Source organism: Amphibalanus amphitrite, unplaced genomic scaffold (assembly GCF_019059575.1).
Source record: "Amphibalanus amphitrite isolate SeventyFive unplaced genomic scaffold, NRLGWU_Aamphi_draft 000102F_arrow, whole genome shotgun sequence".
NCBI classification, from domain to species: domain Eukaryota; kingdom Metazoa; phylum Arthropoda; class Thecostraca; order Balanomorpha; family Balanidae; genus Amphibalanus; species Amphibalanus amphitrite.
The window spans coordinates 407,631-431,300 of NW_024881597.1; the positions used below are offsets into that span (position 1 = coordinate 407,631).

The following is a 23,670-nucleotide window of genomic DNA, read 5'->3' on the forward strand; positions in this document are numbered from 1 at the left end:
TAGGATTTCATCTTGTTCTCCACTCAATTCTGCGTAAGATGCTGGGTTCCGTGTCCACATAGCTTGAACGTAACGGATGCAGCGACCGCAAACGTAAATCGAGGTCCCGAATTCCCTATTCCCCAACACAGGTGGCGGCCGCTTTCTGGTCTGCGCAACATGGCGGCACCGTTGGACACCATCTGGCGGCCGATGCGCATTCCACATTATAGAGTTCAGTGGAAATGTCAGAATCCGTTAGTCATCTTTTGTCACTTACACGCCATACTTGTAGCACATGTAGCGCTAAAGTACTGCAATATTTTATAACCGATAGTTTGAAGGCAGACAGCACCACCCATGGGCGAAAAATTGTAGTCAGTCGAGATCATCGAGATAAGATAGTGGCATTGCTGGCGTTCCTGGGCGCTGAGTCCCCCATTTAACTGCAGACGGCTGTGGTAACTGCTATGCCATTGCATCCTACGTCTTGGCAAGGACAGCAAGGTCCTCCCGTTTTCTCGCATATCAATCTTGACTTGAGCAATAACTGGTCCCGGCACAATGCAGCATATTTCTCGAAAATAACTAAACACCATCGTCCATTCCTACTGCACTTCCCAGAATAAACCAAACACTATCTTCAACAAGTGTATTGATTCACTGCAACACCAGAATCCGATTATAAGCTTTCTGAGGAAAAGAAGAATATACCACAAGACAGGTGTGAGACCACAACAGCGACGGCGTCAAATCGGTGCCGCCTCTCCAGCCGAACCCCTGACAGCGATTTCAGACATAGTTTGGAGACAAATTGGGATAAATATTTCCAGCATATTAAAAATAAAACAGCTCTGCTGCGGCCGCCGGCGCCCGGCAGACGGCCGCCGCCGCTCGGGACACCGACTCTAGATGTCGTCAATGTCGATGTCCTCGTGGCCCTCCTCCTCTGCCGGTTCGGCGGCCGTTTTGGCGGCCGGCGCCGGCGCCGCCTTCTCCTCCTTGATCTCGCGCGCGCGGTCGTCGTAGGTGATCTCGACGTCGTCCTCCTCGGACTCTGAGTCGGACTCCTCCTCGGCCTCGCGCAGCCACGTGATGAACGGCGCCGCGCGCGTGTGCATCTCTTCACTGAGCTCGCGGCTCACGTACTTCTTGCTGGGCTTCTTGGCCCACTCGAGCAGTACCTCCTCATCCAGCACGTCCAAGTCGTACAGCCTCTGCGGGAGCGACGTCAATGTCAGTCACCAACAGCTCAATCAGTAACACGATCAGCTGGACTCAATCGTCTATAGGAGTGAAACCCACAATAGCGCCTTACAGGCGCAATGCTGCATAAGCAGAATCTTGGAACGGCAAGAGAAAGAATTCAGTCCATCGTAAGGAACGGAATACACGCTAGAGTTGCTTATGCACTCGACATTTCTTTCACCATTTAGGGTACAAAGTGGGATATAGATCCACCAATGGTCACCCGCAAGCTTTCCATAGTCCAGATTACGACCCCTCCTTTGAAATGCAAAATATGGCGTCAATACCCCACTTTCATTCGCCAGCGTCCGAACCTCCACCCCACCGGTTGGATGAAGAACGTACCTTCAGGATGTGCGGCACCTTGGGGAGCAGCTGGTCCTTGTACAGGTTGATGACCTGCTCCATGCCGCCCACCAGGTACTTCTGTGCCTTCTTGTTCTCGTGCGTGAATCTGACGGAGAGAGTGGACCAGTCAGTGTCACAAATCGTCTTCATCTTGCTGCACATGTAATGATAATATACCAGCAAAATACAACAGCCATTGGATAAATAAGACGCGAGGCGGCGAGCTAGACCACGTGACGGGAGATAATGCCGCATTTTAGTACTCGAGACGTGCCGTAAGCGCTCAATGGGCGCACCAGCTCACTGCTTTGACAGTTCAGCGCCCCGCTCGCTCGGCTCGACCCATAGCAATATTATCCGCAACATAACTTCGTCATACCCATGCCACTCAGGAAGCTAGCATGTCGACCTCTGTCCTGCTGCAGCTATGAGTGTCTCGTATGAGGAGCAGGACGCCGCACTGGGCTCAGGGTCTGAGAAGCACGAGCTGACTTTGGTCTCACCTGAGGAGCAGGACGCGGTACTGGGTGATCTGGCTGATGATGGCATCGTTGAACAGCAGCTCGGACAGCACCAGCGGCGCCTTGTCCTTGACGTCCAGCCGCTCGGCCTCGGCCAGAACGCTCTTCTCGTGGCCGGTGAGCTGGCCGGCGTCGCGCCGCTGTAGCACGTACTTGTAGAAGATCTCCAGTCGGTCCTGGGAACGCAGATCACCCTCAGTCGACCGCCACAGACCGGAAGAATCGCCACATCATGCGTAACTCAACGGTGACAGTACGGCTTTAAGGTGAACACAGGGCAACAAGGTCTGCAATCTAGAAAAAAAGTTCAATGATAAAGCTTCGTAACTTTTCAGTTAACCAACAGTGCCCCAAACAGGCCGTTACAAAATTATAGCCTATGCAGGCTGTAGCCCGCGAAACGTCACATCAAAACCAAACCATTTCAAATGGGTGCTCCTATTCGAATTCGAGCCTATTCTGACTGGCAGATTTTCAGAGTGAGGGTGGTTGATATGCCAGGGCCGACCGGGCATTGACACCGCTGTGTCACAAAGGCAGGGTGAACGGGGATCGGGCCGGCACGAACGGAAGGCCACAGTGCGCGTCGCGGGTCCGGCGCGGGCGGGCAGCCGTTCCACTGTGATGGTGGTCCGAGCACACGATCCCAGCGGAGTGGCCGCCAGCCCGCGCCGGCAGAGCGGTGCTCGCGGCCGGCCAGGGTGGGGCGGGGGGGGGGGGAGCTGACCTTTTCTGCCTTCTCGAGGTCGTCGTTGATGGTGAGCCCCTTGACGCCGTCTGTGAGCTCTGCCTGCCGCCGCTGAACGGCCTCCTCGGACACGTCCACCGACCAGTCGTCGTCCAGCTCCGCCTGAAACACATCAGCCACAGTCAGTCTACACAGATTAACGCAAGCATATGGTCACCAGCTGGCTAAACACACATGTAGATGTAGGTCCAGAACGGAGCAATAATGTCTGAAAACCCCTAGTTTTTTTTTTTGTTCACAAATCCGTCATCAAAAGGGGGACAGGGGTACGGCGGCGGCAACGTTGGCGTATCACTTGTAACAGCAGTGACTGTGAGGGCAGCTGGAGTGGCGGAGGGTGAAGGAGGGAAGCTACGTAACGTCACCGACCTTGGCGGGCGCGTCCGTGGACCATCCCTCCAGCTGATCGTCGCCGTCCTCCGAGTGGTCGCTGCCCTTGTCCTCGCCGTTCGACTTGCCCTTCTTACCCTTCTTGGCCTGCGGAACGGTGTCACAAGGGGCGAGTCAGCGATGGGCCGATCGGACCAGGACGTGGGCACAGGGCGGCAGCCGGGGAGTCAGAGGTGCGCAGACCGGGCCGGGTGGATACAGGACAGCGGAGGTGGGCCGGCCGCTGGTGGTTGCCACTTCGGTCGCTTCAACTACTGATAGAAACTAATGACTAAACAATCATATTTTTATGAAAGAGCGTCGTCGATTCAGCAAATGATTGCGATTAAGAACAACAGGCAATCGACAAACAGCACGGTCAGTCTCGAAACAGATAATTTCCCGTCAGCTTCACTGACATCAAGTACAAGCCAACTTACGATAAAACAAAGATAGCTGGCACTCCACCCCACCCAACCTACCCCCATCAGGTCACAACACAACCCCTTGACCGACAGCACCTACCGCCTTTTTGGTGAGCGACTTCCCGGCAGCGTTCGGATCAGCATCGGGCGGGTTCTTCAGGATGAACGTGGTCAGCTTGTGGCGCATGTCCAGCATGCCCTGGTAGCCGCACGCCTTGCACGACTGGCCGATCACACCCTTCTTCTCGCGAACCTGAGCGAAGGTAGAGGGAAAGGAGAAGTTAGACATGGGGTCCTCCGCGCACTGGCACCTGAGCTGCAGTAGGGGTAATATGAAGGACACAGCCGGGTTGTGAAACACAGTACACACTCCGTTGAACTTACCCAATGCGACAACCTGCACCTATCATACAGGTAGACCTCTTAGAAAAAGAGACGGCATATCACGATCGAATCTCAGCTCTCCGTTTGTCTCCTCTGTTCCCGAGATATTCCATTCCCATACAGCTCTCCCCTCCCCTCCCTAAGGCCAGAAGACTGTCCATTTAGCGGACCTGCAGCACCGTCTCCGGGTTGTCGCAGCTCGGACACAGCACAAACTTGCGGATGAAGCCGTCCAGCATCTCCTGCAGCTTGGACGCGTCGTGCGCGCCGTTCACGATGTAGCGGTCGTTCTTGGCGTCCATCAGCGTCTGAGCTCCCAGCTCACAGCCAAAGTACTTGCACGGGTCTGCCAACGGGGGATCACAGGTGTAAGGTGAGTAGCGTGGACACATGAGGGTCAGGAATGAAGGGAGAGCATACGCGAGCGGTCAAATCGCCCGCCAACGCAATAGCGTAAATCCCCCGTGCATGATCGATATCCAATATCAAATCGCCCGAATCTGGGAGTATCTACGATGAGTGACAAGCCAAATGGTGTGCGTGACTGGTATCTGAACACTGTTCATCCAATCGTCCACAGGTATGTAATTGGCTGCCTACCCCCTAGATACAAGGGCATACCATAACTAATCACTACTTCTCGGAACGTTCATCTGGGCGGGACCATCAACTGAGACCTTCACATCCACACTACTCCCTCTCTATAATCCCCTCCCTCATCCAACAACCGATCGGCTCTCTCTCTCTCTCTCTCTCTCTCTCTCTCTCTCTCTCTCTCTCTCTCTCTCTCTCTCTCTCTCTCTCTCCTACGCCGCCGCTCTCTCGTCAGCCCTCTTCTCCCATCCACACCCCTCACTCCCTCCCTGAATATGCGCCACCCGAGGTACTCACAGGAGGGCGGGCGACAGAGTGCCTTGGCCACCTCACTCATGTTCACCACCACCGTCTTGATGCCGTTTCCCTTGCCCTCGACCTTGGCCAAGAGGCGCGGCATCTTGTAGCGGTAGAAGACATCGGTGACGCTGGTGTTGACGTTGAGCGCCATGGTTTGGGCGGCGGCGTGGCGGCGTCGGTAGGCGGCTGGTGTTCAGGACTGAGTCGGCTCCGGCGGCGAGTCACGAGACGGTCAAAGATGGCCAGTGGCCGAGTCGAGCTATCTGCTCAGAGATGTTCAGACTGCTCCTGCTGGAATAAGGCGCAAGGTTCGGGTCAGACGGGCAAGGACAAGGGCAGAACATAATCAGGGCAGAGCATAGTCGGGTCAGAGCCGGGCTGGGTGGTCTCGTATACATCTGATGAGTCCCCAGCACTCCAGTGATCAGTTTCAGCCCCAATTGAAGAACGGTGACCGTTTGGCGCTCATAGCAACCAGCAACATACGACATGAAAACTATTATTAAGGCATTACCTATCACTGGCTCATCGACACTACTTTCCACCTATATCCATCTCCGGAACAATATCGCTCAATGCTATGTCAGAGTGCAGTGCTGCGGCGACGACGACAGACTATCCGACGCCCAGAAACACCACCCTCTGCCGTGACAGCTGCTGTGGCATCATTTTGCGTCGATCCGGCGCACGGCGCGACCGGACCGCCTTGAACAGATGCATACGGAGGGGACGGAGAGGGATGGACTCACCGTTGGCTGGGTCGGTCACGAAGACGGGAGGCCGGTGACATACACCCGACTGGAGCGCGCCCGACTGGGTCGGCAGTGTCAACCGATAACTGGCCCTGCAACTGCCTTCGACCTGCCGACACACAGACAAAGGGCGGGTCAGTTTCAGCAGTCAGTCGCAACCCATAACTGGCCCTACAACTGCCTTCGACCTGTGGACATACAGACACACGGCGGGTCAGTTTCAGCAGTGTCAGTCACAACCGACAACTCATGGCCCTGCAACTGCCTTCGACCTGCCGACACACACAAAGGGGCGACGGGTTAGCTAACAGAATATTGTCAGTCGCAACCTATAACTGGCCCTGCAACTGCCTTCGACCTGCGGACACAAGGGCAAAGAGGCGGCTGGTTAGCTTCATCAGGTCACTCACGGGACAAGGGAAGAGGACGAAGCAGCCATATTCGTACGGGGGAGTGAACAGGGGCAGCCTGCCTGCAGGTTTAGTGAAGAGGGGAGGGGCGAGGGGAGGAGAGCAATTCAGACTGAGCACCAGGAATTCTGCCGCCGTCAGCGCTGCCCGCGGCTACGGCAGCGACGCCGCCGGTATCCGGCCGGCCGAGGACACTCACATATCGGTCCGAGCGGCGACCCACGTGGGTGCGGCGCACCGCTCGTCCAAAGGTCAGGGACACCGGCTCGCGGACGCCTGACATGGCCAGTGGGATCCACCCCGCGCCATGACAGTGTTTGTCGAACCGGTGGGCAGAGCTTACATACACGATAGTGTGCGGACAGCTGCACTGCCACAGCTGCGCAAAAACGGTCGGGGAAACTAGCTAACGGGGCCAGCGCCATGGCTTATACCATGAGCGTATCGTGAGGTTTGGTTTAGATTGAACCACTGATAGCAGTGTAGAAACAGTTGCACCGTACTTCAACATTACGAGCATCATGCATACATATATTTCGAAGATGCAGTGTAATAGCGACAGGGAAACATCCATGTTCTTTTAGGGCTATCAAACAAATTTTGACCATAGAATTGATTTACAATATGCAATGCATATATTAACATAACTAAATAAACCGCAAGCTCAACTACTAGTTACATCGATGGCTTCACCATGTATCAAAAGGCAAAGTGCATGACCCAAAAGACCACTCGGATGGAGCCGCACCTGACCGCTACGCCGACCTCTATTTACCATCAGCTCGGCCGCGGCCTGTGCTATACATACAGCCGCGCCGGTACCTGGGGCCGGCCGTCCCGCCCAGCGGATCGACCGCCCGCTCTCCGGCCATTATTGGATACCGACGGACACGGCAGCACCCAGACAATCTAGTTAGGCAATGGTCCCGGGCGTGGGGCGCACCGCGCCGGAGCCGAGCTCGCTCAGAGAGCAATACACGCCTCTTCACATCTACCCAGACCCCACAGTCGGCGCACGCGTGCGAATACGTGCCGCGGACGGCGTCGAGCGCGACAATGACTCACTGGTGTGAAAAGCCCGGCACTGGCACGAACAGACACGCTGGCTGCCTTCAAACAGGTCGATACGGGGACTGACATGCGGTGCAGGTCCGTGTTTACGGCCGGCCAGTGGAGTTGACAGTAATTTGTGTGCTTCGTGTACACCACCGACGAGCATTTAGAGATATTGCCAGCAGGCAAACGGTCAAGGACACCCAATGAAACACGGTGATGATTTGAAGCTGAGGGGTTGTGCAGCAAGAATGGGTCAACAACGATAAAACTCCAACTATTTGATGGAAAATATTTCATTCGAGCCCAGCAAAGGTTACCCTCTTGTAAGAAACTATATCTTCATGCGCAAACTTCGCACGCTCAATACTCATACCAAAACAGCCAAGCCCCCAAATATCTGTCATTCCTTTTCAGTAGACACCGAGTCTGCTGTGGTGGTCGGGCCAGTTCTACCACTCTCACCCGGTCAATGCGACAGCGCCTGTCTGTCACCGACGGGCGCGGCCAAACCGGTCCCAGACAGCCGAGCCGGGGGTGACGGGCCGCCACAGACCACGTGACGGGAGCGTAGCGGACGGACGGGGCGGCGGCAGGGTAGAACCACAGAAAATTGCGGATGTGGGCGACTGCGACTCACGGCCAGTGCAGAGGGTGGGAATAGAATTACAGCGCAGGCTCTAAACCCGGAGTCGCAGAGGCCTAGTTCAGATGCGAGATCACGCCACTGAAGCCTGGGTCTTTCACTTTCACCACCGATTTACGAAACATCCCACAGAAAAGATTACCAATAAATGCCACTTCACTGTAGGATCCAGGGGTTGTTCAGTGACTACATGACCACAATATGTATGGGAACTGAACAGAAAAGCACTTAAACGTTGAAGGGCAGTGCTGAACGATAGAAAGTTGCATCCAGTGCAAGAAATATACTCTGCTAAATCACATGAATAAGAAGCACAGCTAAGCATCCAGCACCCACCAATGACGACCATCTCCGTTTTCCCGTTCATGACTAGCCCGGCGATCCTCGCATGGATAGCGTGTCGCCCCGCCCCTCTCCGCGTCATCTGTCCGCCGGCCGGCGCTCCATCACTCGGTCACGGTACCGTCTGGAGGCCCGCCGGCCGGCCAGTCAGTCAGTCGGCCGGTCAGCTGCTCGATCGATGACAGCCGGTCGGGGCGGCGGCGGCGGCGGTGGTAGCGGTGGCGCAGTACCGGTCCGTCTCTAGGCACCGGCGGCCGTCCACAGAACGGGAGGCCCACATAGCACCACGGGCCAGCCATAGGCCGGGGGCTACCATACGGCGCCACGGGCCGGCACCCGCCCATTGGCCGGGGGCTATCATAGGGCACCACGGGCCGACACCCGTCCATAGCTCGGGGCAACCACACAGCACCACGGGCCGGTAGCTGTCCAGTCTGGAGTCTCCACGGCGCCACGGCCGGCCTGCAGCTGTCCAGTGTCCAGTCCGACGGCTCCCATGCGGCGCCACGGGCCGGGGCCGCCTCCATGACACGGCGGTTCGCCGGCTGTTTCGCAATGTCTCCTCGGAATCGAACGGCGCAACGGCTGGGCAGGCAGGCCGTTCTCCGAGAATGGACGACCAGAGACCACCCATCGGCGCCTCCCGAGACGGCGGCCAGACCACCGGGCCACCCAGACCGGCCTCTGACAATCCCGAATGATGACAACACAGAGTCGGATCATACGACTTTCCAGACTAGGATCAGATCAGCTATTTGCCGTAACCCAAAGACAAACGTGTGAGGACCCCGTAATGGATCTGCACTATAAAAAGATAAATAAAAAGGGATCACAGCGATAACACCACACCCAACATGTTTCGGAGTGTCTAGGGATGAAAAAACCTCGGTAGCCGTCAGCGTCAGGCCGGAAGAGGAAACGCAATACCACCATTCATTCGGTCCATCAGTCGATACCAGCGGGCTGTGTGCGGCGATAAACGGTGTCATTACCGGAGGTCTGCCACATGAACCGACCGCCACGTGGGCCGCGCCCGCTCATATGACACGTCACCCAACAGGCGCAGCTCGCCAGACGTATAACCAGCCACAACAGGAAATGCGCAGCTGACAGTGCAGCCTGTGCTCTTGATAGGTCGGCCCGCGCCATACGGCGTATGGTCACCGCACTCCCCTATCGCAATCGAGCCTGTCATCTCCGCCCCAGATAACATTATGCCGTCTAGACAAAGGGATGACCTTGTCCGTGAAGCGGCTTGAAACCTGTTGCGCGGCAGGCCGTCGGCGGCGGCCTGAGCCCGTATTGATCGGTCGCCACCGGGAGGCCATATGGCAGGTCGAACGTCAGCAGGAGCCGCTGAACGAGAGCGTTCAGCGCTATCACGTGAGCGACGGGAGAGCGCAGCGCGACGTCAGCGCTAGTCATCCGTGAGGGTACAGAAATCCCACCGCACCGGAGGCAGAACAGAGCTGAGACAGAGCAGCCGCCGAGGCTGGTCGAAATCGGGACGAGGTGCTCCGTTGCATGCATGCAAACAGCCGACCGAACGGTACACAGGGGGAGAGAGTGAGATGGAGAGCGAGTGAGAGAGGAGATAGGCGCGCCGCACTCACCGCGCTCGGCTGCCACCATGAACGCCAGCGTGGCCAGCGGCCTCGCTCGGCTTGCGTCTCGGCACTGGGCAGGCCGCCGCCGTCTTCCCTCCAGCCGCGCCTCAGACGACGCCCGGCGCTCCGCTACTGAGTCCGCCGGCAGCGACGGCACGCCGCCGCTCGATACAGGGGTGCCGCGCCGCGCGCGCGCCGACACCGCCTACGGGCCGTCGAGAATAGCCGGCGACCGGAACTGGAGACCGGCGTCGGAGCCGGAGCCGAGGCGGGCGGGAGGCGCCGGGCCCGTGCACCCCACGCCCGCCCACAGAACGCCGACGGAAGTCGGGAGTCGGGTGCACTTAGAGCACTTCGGTAAAGCGGCTTCTCTTCAGGCACCCAGTCCAGGAGATGCACCGGTGCCCTACTGACACCCTCAGACTCCCGACACAGGAAACCCTACGACGGTGAGCAGTGAGCACTGTCACGGAGGAGTTCGGATAGCCGGACAGTGGACACTCCTTGGTACTGGACTACCGAGCTCCTTAACTTACCTTACCTTAATTTGATCGGAATTTTAAAGGCCACTTGGCCTGTAGGGAACCGTCCTCATCGAGCTCGAATCCTTTGAGACTTGACTATCTCCAGTCAGGTACCAGGTACCAGGTCCTTGATACTGGACTACAGAGATTCGGAGGACCAGTTCAAAGCTCCACAATGCACAGGCTTCGAAAATGTACGCCCGGATAAGTGATAACATTTCTCAGGCTGGCAAGATTACTCACCGATCCTATCAACTGAGATCCCGAAATGATGAGAACAATGACCTCAGGAGACTGGCAAATGTTGACCCCCTTCCATCTCCAAATCTTGCAACTTGTAGATAAGATCAATCACTGCGTATGGAGGCAGGACCAACAAATGAAAAGATCCTTAACAAGAAACATTCAGGATAGCTACTCTTCTAATGGGGCGTCCCCCTATCGCCGCCCTGGTACCTAGCCAGTGACCTTACCTCAAAAGATCTGTCTGAGCTCAAAGACAAAGAAACAGGGAACCAAACTGATCATACTGAGTCCTCGACCTTACCCTGAAGGTGACTGCATGCAGAAGCACAATAAGAACACAGCAGCACAGCAGTATCACAGTTCTAAGCCCCAGGAGCACAGCTCGGAGCACCAGGAGCACAGCTCGGAGCCCCAGGAGCACGGCTCGGAGCCCCAGGAGCACAGCTCGGAGCCCCAGGAGCGGGACAGCCGGCAGTCACTGCCGCCGCCGGCGGCGACACCCGCCGACTGCCGGGCCGTCACCTGAAGGGAAGCCCTGTCGGACCAGCCCCGCCCCGCGGGCGACAGCGCGAGGGGAGCGGATCAGGCCGGGTGGGATGGGGTGGCGTCAGGCATGCTCATAGGAGCCCAGAGTATGCAGCAGATGCGGCGGTTCCGATGCAACGGAAAGCAACTTCTATGACACACGAAACGAATTCCGTTGACTGAGCGCTAAGAAGCTAGATCATTCAGGGATAAAATTATCACCCGTCAACCGTACCAAATCCTGATCACAACTGGCATTTTTACAGCATCTAACATATAGGGAGGAGGTTCCGTACAGGGTATATTGAGTGAAGGGTAGGACGAACTTTGGTAGGAATTTCTAGTATAACTACTAGAAAACCTACTATATGTGGTTGGGACTAGCAAAAACTTAGTTCAAACTAGAATATGGTAGCGCTTATGGTTGGCAGTCGTGACGCGCACGTGACAATCATTTATTAAATTTCTTAAATAACAGGTTTTAGGGGCCGATTAGTGGGCAGATACATTCAATTAGCTATTAATAATTGATAATGCAAACATTCAAGAATCTACATCATTCAATTCTAGCCGAAATCGTGCGGCGCACCCAGGATTCGAACTCACGACCCTCGGATCCGTAGCCCGATACGCTACCGACTGCGCTACCGAGGACCGCGCGCCGACGATCGGAGAGCCGGATCGGGGGTGCTGGCGTGCAGAGAAATCTTTACCCTGTACGCCGTAGAAGATCGGCTGGGTTTCGTGAAAAATGGTAGATGAATTGTCGAAAGAAAATTCATCGATCTATCATTTGAGACTAAGAACCATTGATTCCTTCAAACGTTGACTGAGATATCGCTCGCCGAAAACAGGCCATTTAACATGTAAACCCTATGGGCTGGTAGGAAATGTACGCCGTGGAGCAGCAGTGCTACCAACTAACTTCGGCGGGGGCCGGTTCCGTAAGCCCCCCCCCCGCCGTTCGGCCCCTAAAAGCTCCAAAAACTACCCTAACACACGTTCAACTCGAAAAAGTGAGCCAAAGCCAATGGCCTTGACCTGACCTTCACTTGACGCACACCATCATGTATAAAACAAAACCATTTCACCTGTTGGAACGTTTAAAATCACAAAAATATTGGAAAAGCATGTAGGTACAATGCGTGTATAATGCGCAATAACCTACGTCGAATCGCCATTCCGATATGACATGGTTTCGAAAAACAGGTCACAGGTCAAAGGTCATTTGGGTCAGGCTCATGAAATTTTCAGGGCAGGTGTAAGATCGAACAGCTCGAGGATACTGACTGAGAGTTTCGTCACGTAGCGCGAGTTATTTGCGAAATACCGAGGTGGGGCTTCGTTCGAATTACCTGAGGGTTAAGTTGAAATTTCAGAGCCAGTTTAGTACCTTTCATTGAAAATAAAACCAATTTGAGGGATAAAGCGAGCTCCTAACAGTGAAATATCAACCAAATGATGGCATTATCTTCCCTAAATTGGGAATGTGTGCAAATGTAAATTTTGCCCAGATAGGTACTACAACTACTAACTACATCTTTTATCCAGCTGAGCCCAAGAATATACAGCTGAAGAAATTCCAACCATGTAATGATATTATTTTCTCATCCAAGAATGTCAAGCATACCTACATTTAGTGTAGTGCATCTAGGTAAATTCCAGTCATCAGATGAAATTCCTCCCCCTCTAACCAGGAATGTGTACAGGCATTCATGTCCATTTAGCAAAAGTAAACTGCTGCTGGTCTGCTGGTCTGCTAAACTGCTGGTCAATGAGTTTCAATTAGTAGTAGTAGATCAAAGCTTGAGATTGATGAATGCCTGATAACCTGATGTGCACTGTGCAGCCTCTGCTCTGAGAAGGTAAAAAAATGAAATACCTTTAGTTCATTTCCCTTTGCCCTTACCATGTTCTAGATCTTAAAGCATGAAAACCATTAAAACATCTCTATTCTATTACTGATTTATTTACAGCTTTGGAAAAAATCAATATTTTCATCCAGATATCAATATGGCTTCAGAATGAATCTATATCCCTCTCTCATGTATCCATGATCAGGCAATGGCCACTTATCTATGATATTTCACAGGGAACAAGCCTATTACCTATAGGAGTGGGCCATACTAACTTATCTAAGCTAATTGGTTTAGGGAAAAACTAAACAAAATTGAATGTCTAGTTTGATAAAAGTAACTAATGCTGGTATGTAGTAATTAAGAGGGTACATCAGAGGGCTGTTCACATAGATTTTCTACCAGAAATAAGCAATTTCTCATTTTTATTGAAGTCACCAAGATGTGGACAAGCACCAGCAACTCGGCAACATGTTGAAAAGCAGACACCAAACAACACTTCAGGCCCTATCCTATGTCATAAATGTGATTTGATCTGGCAGCAATGGACTGTTACATCAAAATGAAGTTGCTGCTAAATGGTGAATGATTTGCCATCAGTTCAGTCTATCCGATTTTGCCAAGAATACTTAAGAAAGCTTGCATAAAAAGAGCAGCATGACCATTCAAAAGAATGGGACAAGAGGGCATTAATATCAAATAAAGTCGAACTATCAGCTGCACATAAAACAAGCCAAGTAAAACAGCTTCTTGTTATAAACTACACATGCCAATTGAAATGCATTCTCAGTTCCCTTTTCAGCTGTGAATCGGTTCAGAATCTGAAATTAAATTTGCAGCTGGCTTGGAATTTATTTATTATAATTGCCTTAATTCACAAACAGTGCCTCTGGACTTATATTGTGGCACATTTTTGTATAACTCACCAGGCGAGGTAACCAGGTGAATTAAACAAAAACATACCACAATTTTAATTCTGAAGCACTTAAGCTGAAGCATGCACCCAGAACAGGACTCATTGATGCCGTGAAGGCCTGCAGACTGCAGAGGGCATATGTGCTCCCAAACTTTCTCAGAGGTCAAAATCTCACAATTTATAATCCTAATGCACTGCTGAGCAGCTTAACACAAACTTTCTGTAATTAAAATGATTAATTTTTCTTTCAATTCAAGAAAAATAACTATATTTCAGGCTCCACAGGATGGGGCAAATTGCGGCCTGCCTGTGCCTCTGGATTCACCAGCAACTTGAGAGATCATTCACATTGCTAGCCTCCCTTCTTGAACAGAACTCACCTGTATAGTTGCATACGGTCATATAAGGAGGTGAATATCCGCAGGTTTGCGGCAAGATGTCGCTTGAGGCCTCAATGGTGGATAAAATTCTTTCGCGGGAGGACTCGAAGATCCAGATGGTGCCGCGCGCCGGCAGCTGGAACGGTAAGACAGATATAGGTCAACTTTGGTTATCAAACATTGGCGCAAAGCGTTATCACAAAGCCTAAAATACGTGATCTTTTCGTAACTAGAAAAAAGAAAAACATCTGGAAAATACAACGAAAAGACGAAAATGCACCCACCACCTAGTCAGCAGATGGCGGAAATGAGCTGTGAGGAAAAAGTGATGGGATTTCACGCGTCAGGTACTTTAATATTCCAGATATTTTCATGGAAATATTTTGGCTATTGTTCGATATAATCTGAAAATAAAATTAGATTTGACATAAAAATCACAAATGAAAAGTGAAATGAACGAGAACATTCAGAAAAATATGCATCAAAGAACAAGTATGCTCTTGGGAAATTTATGGCTCTGTCAGTACACCAGTACTTTCATTTCCATCTCTATATGACCCTAAAAAGATGCAAAAAGTCAAGGCCCTAAATACAAAAAAGTCAGTGATAACCAAGGGCTCCGCCGGAGTTCTATAGCCTTGGCTCCGCCACGGACTTTTGGTTGGGGGGGGGGACGGGGGACAATTCTTCGCTCATCGCCCTGTGTGTCCTCTAAACCTAGGGTACCCCCAAATCCTGTTTTCTCATCGGATTTAGGCCACTTATTTTTCGTCATAGCCCTGGCGCGATTATTTTTTTTTTAATACAGTAAAAAAAAATGGTTTGCCCAGTGGCTCCGCCACGGAGTTCAGGTTAGGGGGGGGGGGGGGGGGGGGCGGTCTCGCAAATCAAAGACGGTTGTAAGAATAGCGGGTGGCCAGCGGCCCGGCCACCCAACAAATGTTGGGCGGTCGGGCACGGATTAGGCCGGATGGGGTAGCGCGGAGGCTCTTCGCCGTTCGGAGCGATGCCCAGACATGAATAGGTGCATGCATGTAGGTATCTACTTGTCGCGAATTCAGTTGCGGATTCAGTTAATTTTATTTTGAATCGTTTGTTGATGGTAAGATATGCATAACACCTTAGTTTAAACAATGTTGTTGTCACCTTTTATACAAAAGCAAAGAGCTATATAGTTATTGCACTCGAGATAAATTAATCAGCTACTCTACATGCATCATCCACAAGGAACAGTCGATACCACGATGTGTATTCACCATATGTTGGCCATTACGAGAACAGCGCTTCAATTGTTACCCTGCCCCAAACATTCTCAAACTATTGCAGCTAGCTTCAATGCCTTCATCTGATTGACACTCATACATCACAAATATAGATATTCACAATCTAGGGTATCACTACACTGCAGGTGATAGCGTCGGTCTCCGCCCACGCCGCCTCGCACCTCTACCCACGCGAGGCGGCGGCGCGCCCCCTGACCACCGACCCGTCACGCGGGCCACAGGCGGCCCGGCCACCCAACAAATGTTGGGCGCCCGGGCACAGCCCACAGGTTAGCCCGGATGGGGTAGGGCGGAGGCTCTTCGCCGCTCGGAGCGATGCCCAGACATCTGCATTCGCTTACGTATCGTTCAGTATGGGATTGGGGCCCAATGGTAGCATCTGTGTGCCATAAAATGTAACAATGGGCGCTTTCATCTGGCGCTCGCCGGCGCGGACACTTATGGCGACCGTCTAAAAACGCCTGTCCGTTTCACGGCCACTATCACGCTGCTTACCGCTGGCGTTAGCATTGACACCAAGTTGTAATGTTCATGCATTAAAATATCAAGATATTTCTGTTACCATTTGGGCGGTCGATTGTTACCTGTTATTTTGGTGAAAACGTTCAAAAGAAAAATGTAACCAATGTACATATGATACAGATACAGATACAGATATATTCGAGCCAGATCCACACATTGGAGAAGCTTTTCACAAGCTCACGTCATACGATGGGGGATATCATGGGGAGGGGGAGTATATCGAGCACACATCCACGCATTCACAAATCACAGTACGTATGCTCAACATAGACACACACAATCTAAGCATCTTGTTCAGGCATTGCTCGCAGCACCTTCATAGCGTTAGCTCTGAAAGATGACACCATTGGGTCAACTTTGAGCTGGTTGGGCCGTGCCACTCCCCTGTAGCACAGCCAGTGGCGCAGCCAGAACTCTGGCGACGGGGGTGAGAGACGTTCGCGATGGGCCCCCCAGCAAAGTGGGCCCCCCTCAACCTAATAGGGGCCCCTTACCAACAACGAAAGGTCAGATCATTGTCCTGATCATTACCAGCCAAATCGGGGAAAAGGACAAATATCTCTTGATCTGAAGAGGCACGTAAAAAACAACAGCATATTTACAGAAACACGACCATTCTGCCCATATTTGACGGACAGCGTGCAATTGATGGCCAGCGGTCACTCAAATGGTCGGGCTAGGTCAAAAAACTTTTAAAAAAGCTCAACATCAGTTTTTCGACTATTACTTTTGATATAGGAGACGAGGTAGAGTAATGAAATTGTCTTGAAGGTGTTAGCTCATACATACGGATGAGTTGATGACCATCATGAACTTCGCAAGTATAGGTAAGGGCATGACCTTGATCTGCGGTCACATTTTGAAGTTGAACTTTTTATGTGAAATTATAGGTGTTAACATTCGATGCATGTTAACGAGAGAATGATGACAAAGTAAATGTTAAAAATTTTTCTCACCAAAGTTCTTGCAAAAGTTTTTAGCAAAACAATTTTGGTAAAATGCGACTATTTAGATGGTTTTGCCCTCTGCTCTGTAGCCAAACCATTGACATGAGGCATTGAGGTCAAATCTTAAAAGCGACAGCGTTTTGAAAGGCCTATCGAATGAGTTGTTCCGCGAAGCTCTAGCTCTTTGGTTCACGAGTTATACGGTTATTTGTGAAAATATAAAACTGGAATTTTTTTCGTCGTAATCTTGTCTTTGTGTTTATCATAATTTTATTATAATTTCATCTTCGATGACCTCAGCGATGACCTAATCGAAAAATGACCTCTACGATTCTGAAGCATCCTACAGCTATCTGTTGCTTTTCTCGTCTTTCTAGCCTTCTTAAATTATGATCGGGTCGACGGGTTTGGCCGATACGCCCCCCCCCCCTCCGCCCATGGCTGATTGCACGCGTTAGAGAGCTATCGATCCCACTTGCAGCGCGCTATAGCTTTATATGTCCTCGAGTGTCGAAATAGGCGAAACTTTTCCTTCGATGAACATGATGACGTGGGCTTTGGTCTGAACTGCAACATGACTGAAGTAATTTCTCCATGATTTTCGACGCTCTTTAGAAAGCCGCCTACCGCCGCACTTGTCGCTACGTGACCCTGGAGTCAGGTTAGAAGGGAATATTCAAACACCCCTCAGGGGCGTAAAGCTGGAAAGCCTGGGGCCCTGCTCTGCGGGGCGCGGTCGAGCTAGGCTAGAGCCAGCTCGGGATGTTTACAAGCCCACGTAAAGCCCTCAAGAATCTGCATAGAGCACAGGCCTTCCAAGACTTGGGGGGTTAGCTATCAACAATCGACATGGTCTTTTGAGACCTGCGTGGTGGCTATCAGAGGTCGGTGGGCCCCTCAAAAGCCGGTGCAGGAGCCTCAGATGTCAGTTTGGAGCCATCATGGACCGGTGTGGAGTCCTGATGAATACCTAGGCGTCAAACCCCTAGACGTCAGGGTGGGGCCGGGCGGTGAGGCAGGCACAGGCCTGAAGAGAAGAGGAATTTTCAGATGTCGGATTGGCATCTTAAGGGCCCTGCATGGCCTTCTCAGAGGCTGACATATCGTACCGCGGGACCTCCATGAGCCTCAAAAACCTCTATGGGCCCCCTCACGCTTGGGGTATGTTTGCTTCCTAGTTCCTGAAGCATAAAATCTCTGAGTCTTGAGATGGGCCCATTAGACATGAACTGGGCCATCAATATACATGTGGTGAGTTGACCTATATCAAACATGATATCGGCTCAATCAGGATTGGGATAGGCCCTCTCAGACCCAGACCAGGCACGGAGTACGGACCCTCCCACACATAGGATGATCATTTCATTCCTGGGATGAGTCTTCTCAGGCCTGAACTGGGCCCTCTCAGACCTGAAATGGGCCCCTCTCCTCTCAGGGCTGAAGTGGACACTCTCAGGCCTCAAATAGGTCCTCTAGGGCCTGAAATGGGCCCTCTCAGGCCTGACATTAGCCCTCTCAGACCTGAAATGGGCCCCTCTCAGGCCTCAAATAGGACCTCAAGGGCCTGAAATGGGCCCTCTCAGGCCTGACATTAGCCCTCTCAGATCTGAAATGGGCCCTCTCAGACCTGAAATGGGCCCCCTCAGCCCGGAAATGGTCCCTATCATGTCCAAAAAAGGGCCCCTCATACCGTAACTGGGCCATCTCAGGTCTGAAATGGTGCCTCTTATGCCTGAAATGGGCCCCTCTCAGGCCTCAAACGGGCCCTCTCTGGCCTCAAACGGGCCCTCTCTGGCCTCAAACGGGCCCTCTCTGGCCTCAAACGGGCCCTCTCTGGCCTCAAACGGACCCTCTCTGGCCTCAAACAGGCCCTCTAGGGCATGAAATGGGCCCTCTCAAGCTTGAAATGGGCCCCCTCAGGCCTGAAATGGCCCCTCTCAGGCCTGAAATGGGCCCCTCTCAGGCCTGAAATGGGCCCTATCAGGCCTCAAACATGCCCTCTAGGGCCTGAAATGGACCCCTTCAGGCCTGAAATGGGCCCCTCTCAAGCCTCAAACAGCCCCTCTAGGGCCTGAAATGGGCCCTCTCAAGCTTCATCTGGGCCCCTTCAGGCCTGAAATGGGCCCTCACAGACCTGAAATGGGCCCTCTCAGGCCTGAAGTGGCCCTCTCATGCCATGGAACGGGCCCTCCTAGGCCTTGGATGCACCCCCTTAAATCATAAAATGGGACTATAAATCCTAAAGGGGGGCTATCAGGCCTAAAAACTGTTTTTCAGTCCTACGGACCTTGACATTAGTGATAAAAAATTGTCAGGCTGCATAACGTTACAGTTCGAATCGACGGTGGGCCCCTAGGATAAGAGACGGGGGTGAGATCTCACCCCTTTCACCCCCCCCCCCCCTGGCTGCGCCACTGAGCACAGCCGCCGTCGGCCTGCCTCCGTCCGAATGGACGGGATCGTGAGCAAACTGGCGCGCCTTGTGTCGTGCTGGTGGCGATTGCTCGCCTGGCGCCCTATGGTGCTGCTCAGGCGCTCAGGCTGGGAAGATACGATAGCTCGCTGTACAGCGCACACGGTGTGGTAGTCAATTAGTCGCTTGGCAGATAACCATTTCAATTCGCGCATTACAGATGCCACACTGTCGCCACACTGTATGTGTATAATCCATGTTGTCCATGACATATGCATTATGTGGTATGTTATGTCATATCTGCACAATTTGAGACAGGGAGACACAATTGAGCCTGTTATTGTACAGTTGGAGACAGCCAAGCCATTTTTCAGCTCTGTACATATTTGCACATTACGTATTACGGCAAAAGCCTGTTAACCTCCCACAACTTGAAAAATGAAATAAAAGGCGGCAACGGAGTTTGAAAGCAATCGCTTCCATACGAAGTAACCCTTTGCTAGCCATTTTTCCTTCATAGGCTTACCCCGTGGCCGTTCCCTTTCTTCTAGAGTGACAAAATCTGTAATACGTTTGAATAACTATAGTGGAAATTTGGACAGATTTTTTTTTTTTGGGGGGGGGGGGACAAAAGACACTATATCCCACCCAACATTTTGGTTGGGTGGGACGTGTCCCCCCGTCCCCCCCCGGTGGCGGAGCCCTTGACTGATAACACACAAGTACAAGGCCCTCACCCATAAGTAGGTACGCAAGTCTCACTCTCGTAGTAACATATTGTTTTAGACAAATTATGCAGGTCATCTGGTGTTACCCAGAGACCTCAGTTGTACTAAATTTGTCAGTTTTCTCAGCTACGAGGCATAAAAGGTAGGTATTACCGTATTCCGCCTTCCGGCATTAGACGGTGCTGCTAAAACGACGGGATGTCGGTATGGGTTAGTGAATGGCCATGAAGGCGTAACGTAAAGGTTATGCTATGTCAAGCTTAACCCGGCTGCCACTGGGCCTCCACGCCACCCTTAACACTCTCAAACATCTGGTTACAGGTAAATATAAAACACAATATCAAATGATTGCATTCGTCGTGACTGCTCTTTATGGCATGCCCAGCTGAGGTCACCTCAGATCACGGAGGCATCCAACAGTCTTTCGCGAATTTCTTTTAATAGGGACTGAGACATGTTAAATGTTAGAGCGATGAAAGCACCTTAGATGTGTTCAACTGAGGCCAGGTCATGACCTTGACCTGGCTGACCCTCGCCCTGGCAGGGCATTTTTCATAACACGGCCTGGCAGGGGGGGGGGGGGTCGATGCGACCCCCCCCCCCCCTCGCGATTGGCTCCTACGGCACCTAGAAACACCAAATTTGGTAGGTAGGTGGGCCCCCCGGAGTTCTCGCCTCTGTGCAAATTTGGTTGCTCTAGGTCAATATTTAGGGGGGTTTTGGGGGCATAAATGCAAAAATTTCGCTAAAAACAGGTCAAAAGTTTTTCGCTTATAACTTTTGATCTAATTAAGATAGAGCAAAAAGAAAAGCACCAGTGAACTCAGCACGTCAAGGCGCGTCGAATGATATCCTTTTTCGCTTGCTTAAGTGTACTTAAAGTTTTTCTTAAATTTTAAGTAAACTTAAATTAATAAATTAAGTTAAAGTTAACCAAATTGCATCATATCGCATATCATTCGATTCGGCTGATCACCAGGAACACAATGATACCATTTTTTAAGCTCTAGCGTCATTATGTGCCAAGTTATTGGCAAAAACGTCATTTGATCTCAGTTGACCTCATTTGACCTGACCCATGGATAAGTACACCAAACAAAGAAGCACCAAGTGACCTGCTGTTAAGTACTGTGGTTTCAAAGCACAAAAGTGATAGAACGAAGCGGATATCTCCAGTATTTTCCGAATTTAGTATTTCCCATAGGCTTAACATTACGACGTAATGACCTCTAACTGACCTCAGGTCAGTGACCTCAAAAAACCCGAACTATATGTTATACAACTCGGTGAACTTAGCACATCCTGAAAGTTTGAAGGAAATCAGTGCAAAACTGTGAGTTGGACAGGTGCAAAAAGAAAATTGAAATTTGACCATGACCTTGTACCGGTTTTTCTGACCTGGTGACCTGACCCAAGGTCACCCGGACCTGAAATTTTCAGGTCATATGTAAAAAGGTTGCACCATAGGCTGTGCCAAATTTGGCGGCGCTGCGCGCCGCCGTTTTTACGCTATCTTCGAAATACCTTAGGGGGGGGTCGCATCGACCCCCCCCTGCCAGGGCGAGGGTTAAAGTTGACTTGTTAAGGTCAAAATATCGTTCGTTGGTTCGAAGTGTCGACGAAACGAACACGATGCCGGTAGAAATAAGTTCGTTACAAGATTTGAGTCAAAAGCTATTACAGAAAAACCGTTTCCGCAGAAAACGTCTGTTTTGGCAGTTTTACCCTCTGAAGCTCAACCGCATAGAGGGTTCCCTAGCCGTTCGGTCCCTGATCGAGCAAGAGCCGTCCGAGGAAAAACAAGATCTGCTGCCCGTGACGAGAGGAAACTGATGGTAGGTACTTACCCAATCTTAAGGTCCTAGGTCATTGGCTCGCCTTCCAGGTCAGGTAACTGTCCCAAAAGTCGAGCACATCGGGACCTGTCAGAACCTCGTAAAGTGAGGTTCTTGTAGTGTCTTTTTCGGGTTGCTGATCACAATTCACAAATTTCATGTTAGTTTTGATCACAGATGACGTCTTCATGCATTTAGGCCAGGTCGGGTCAAGCCAGGTCAGGTCAACCAGAAGGGGTCCTGGCTGCAACTGTGCGTTTCACTGTTTCAGAATACCTAATAGCGTGAAAGATATATGATATCAGAAATGATGACTTGTTCACGATCGTTCATGAACGTTCACGAACTGTTCGTGAACAGAGCATTGCTCACGAGTCACGAACATGTGACCACTGATCTTGAATGAATGTATTCGTGAACTATCGAATAAACCAACAAACAAACGTTGCTCACGCAGGGCATATTTTAACAAATTTTTACTGCGTCCCAAAGTTGAGCAGAGGGCACGTGCTACGACTAAGGGCACAGGGCAAGGAACAGAGTAGGGCACTGAGGAGGGCAGAAAGTAGGGCACGACAGGTTACAGGGTATGGCACAGGACATTTTAGAGGGAAGGGTACAGGTCAGGGCACACAGCAGGGCACAGTTTAGGGAACCGGACAGGGCACAGGGCAGGGACGCAGTGGGTCAAATCAGCAGGGGCTACGTCCCAAGGCGAGGGGGCTGCGTCCCAGAATGGGACGCAGTAAGTGCCTTAAAGGGACTATCCCACCTTCTAAAATGTTGTTAAAACCAGTTAAATTGTGCCCGACTTTATAGATTGGATGACCAGGAACACGGTTCTGGCATTTATTTTTCATTAAACATCTTAGGCTTCCCATATTCCAAACACAAACTTTCAAATATGTGACGTCACAGCCCAAAATTACCTCCTTCCCCAGGCCACATTACTGTCATAAAGCTGATTCTTTTTACTCTGTAGGCACCACAACAAAGTTTAGACCAAGTTTTAAGCGATTTTTCAACGAACAAACCCATTTAAATCAGAATGACTACACGAGGTGACGTCACACTAACGGTCGCTCCATGTTGAAGATAGGGCCTTGTACAAGGCCCATTTTCAAATGAAGGGAACGAATTTCTTCAACACCAAGAGGCCGCGGGGGTTGCAACCTAGATAGATAATGGTTTCTGAACCTCGCCGCAAACTTGGCTATCTCAACTCAAACCCCATGTTAAAGGTGGGATAGTCCCTTTAAAATATGCCCTGTGCTCACGGACTGTTCATAAACAAATATACAAACACCAAACCTTGTTTTTGAACGTTTAACTACAAAAGACTGCAAACGCGTGGATATTGTGAGTCGACATACGCCGAATCGCGATTCCGGCTAAACGTGGTCTCGAGAAATACTGTTACAGTTCAAAGGTAATTTGAGTCAGGGTCATGGAATTTTTGGGGTATGTGTCATGACTCAGATGATTACCTCGATGGTACTGAAAGTTTCGTCGCGATTCGCCGCTTTTTACGCGAGCTATTTGCGAAAAACCCAGGGGGTCCGTTCGACCCCCCTTATAAGTGCGATGGTTAAAAACGTGCCACTGCGTGACTAATAACGTTTCCCCATTCATCAGGCATATTGGGTTTCAAAGTCACTTTAAGGTCAGGTCAAGGACATTGACCGTCCATAACTGACCTCGGGTGACTTTCCGATTTATACGAATTTTTGGGATAGATTATTGAGCTGATTTGGAATTTAGCACTGATT

At 51.3% G+C, this 23,670-nt stretch overlaps 1 protein-coding gene across 9 annotated transcripts in view; it reads right to left on the reverse strand.

Annotated features, from left to right (window-relative positions):
* Nucleotides 1-616: 616 nt before the first annotated feature.
* Nucleotides 617-23,670, reverse strand: part of LOC122380617 (eukaryotic translation initiation factor 5-like) — a 29,109-nt gene continuing 6,055 nt past the window's right edge. The window contains exons 1-11 of one of the 9 annotated variants that reach the window (XM_043363935.1): nucleotides 14,458-14,700; nucleotides 14,174-14,309; nucleotides 5,666-5,777; nucleotides 4,914-5,207; nucleotides 4,193-4,368; nucleotides 3,739-3,891; nucleotides 3,214-3,321; nucleotides 2,824-2,946; nucleotides 2,079-2,272; nucleotides 1,573-1,681; nucleotides 617-1,196 (exon numbers count right to left, since the gene is read on the reverse strand). In XM_043363935.1, the coding sequence (XP_043219870.1) occupies nucleotides 888-1,196; nucleotides 1,573-1,681; nucleotides 2,079-2,272; nucleotides 2,824-2,946; nucleotides 3,214-3,321; nucleotides 3,739-3,891; nucleotides 4,193-4,368; nucleotides 4,914-5,067 (1,326 nt within the window). In that variant the 5' untranslated portion in view covers nucleotides 5,068-5,207; nucleotides 5,666-5,777; nucleotides 14,174-14,309; nucleotides 14,458-14,700 and the 3' untranslated portion in view covers nucleotides 617-887. Of the gene's footprint in view, nucleotides 1,197-1,572; nucleotides 1,682-2,078; nucleotides 2,273-2,823; nucleotides 2,947-3,213; nucleotides 3,322-3,738; nucleotides 3,892-4,192; nucleotides 4,369-4,913; nucleotides 5,208-5,665; nucleotides 5,778-9,732; nucleotides 10,117-10,797; nucleotides 11,009-14,173; nucleotides 14,310-14,457; nucleotides 14,701-23,670 lie in introns of those variants that run through there. The other 8 variants (XM_043363934.1, XM_043363932.1, XM_043363931.1 and 5 more) reach the window with 8 other exon arrangements.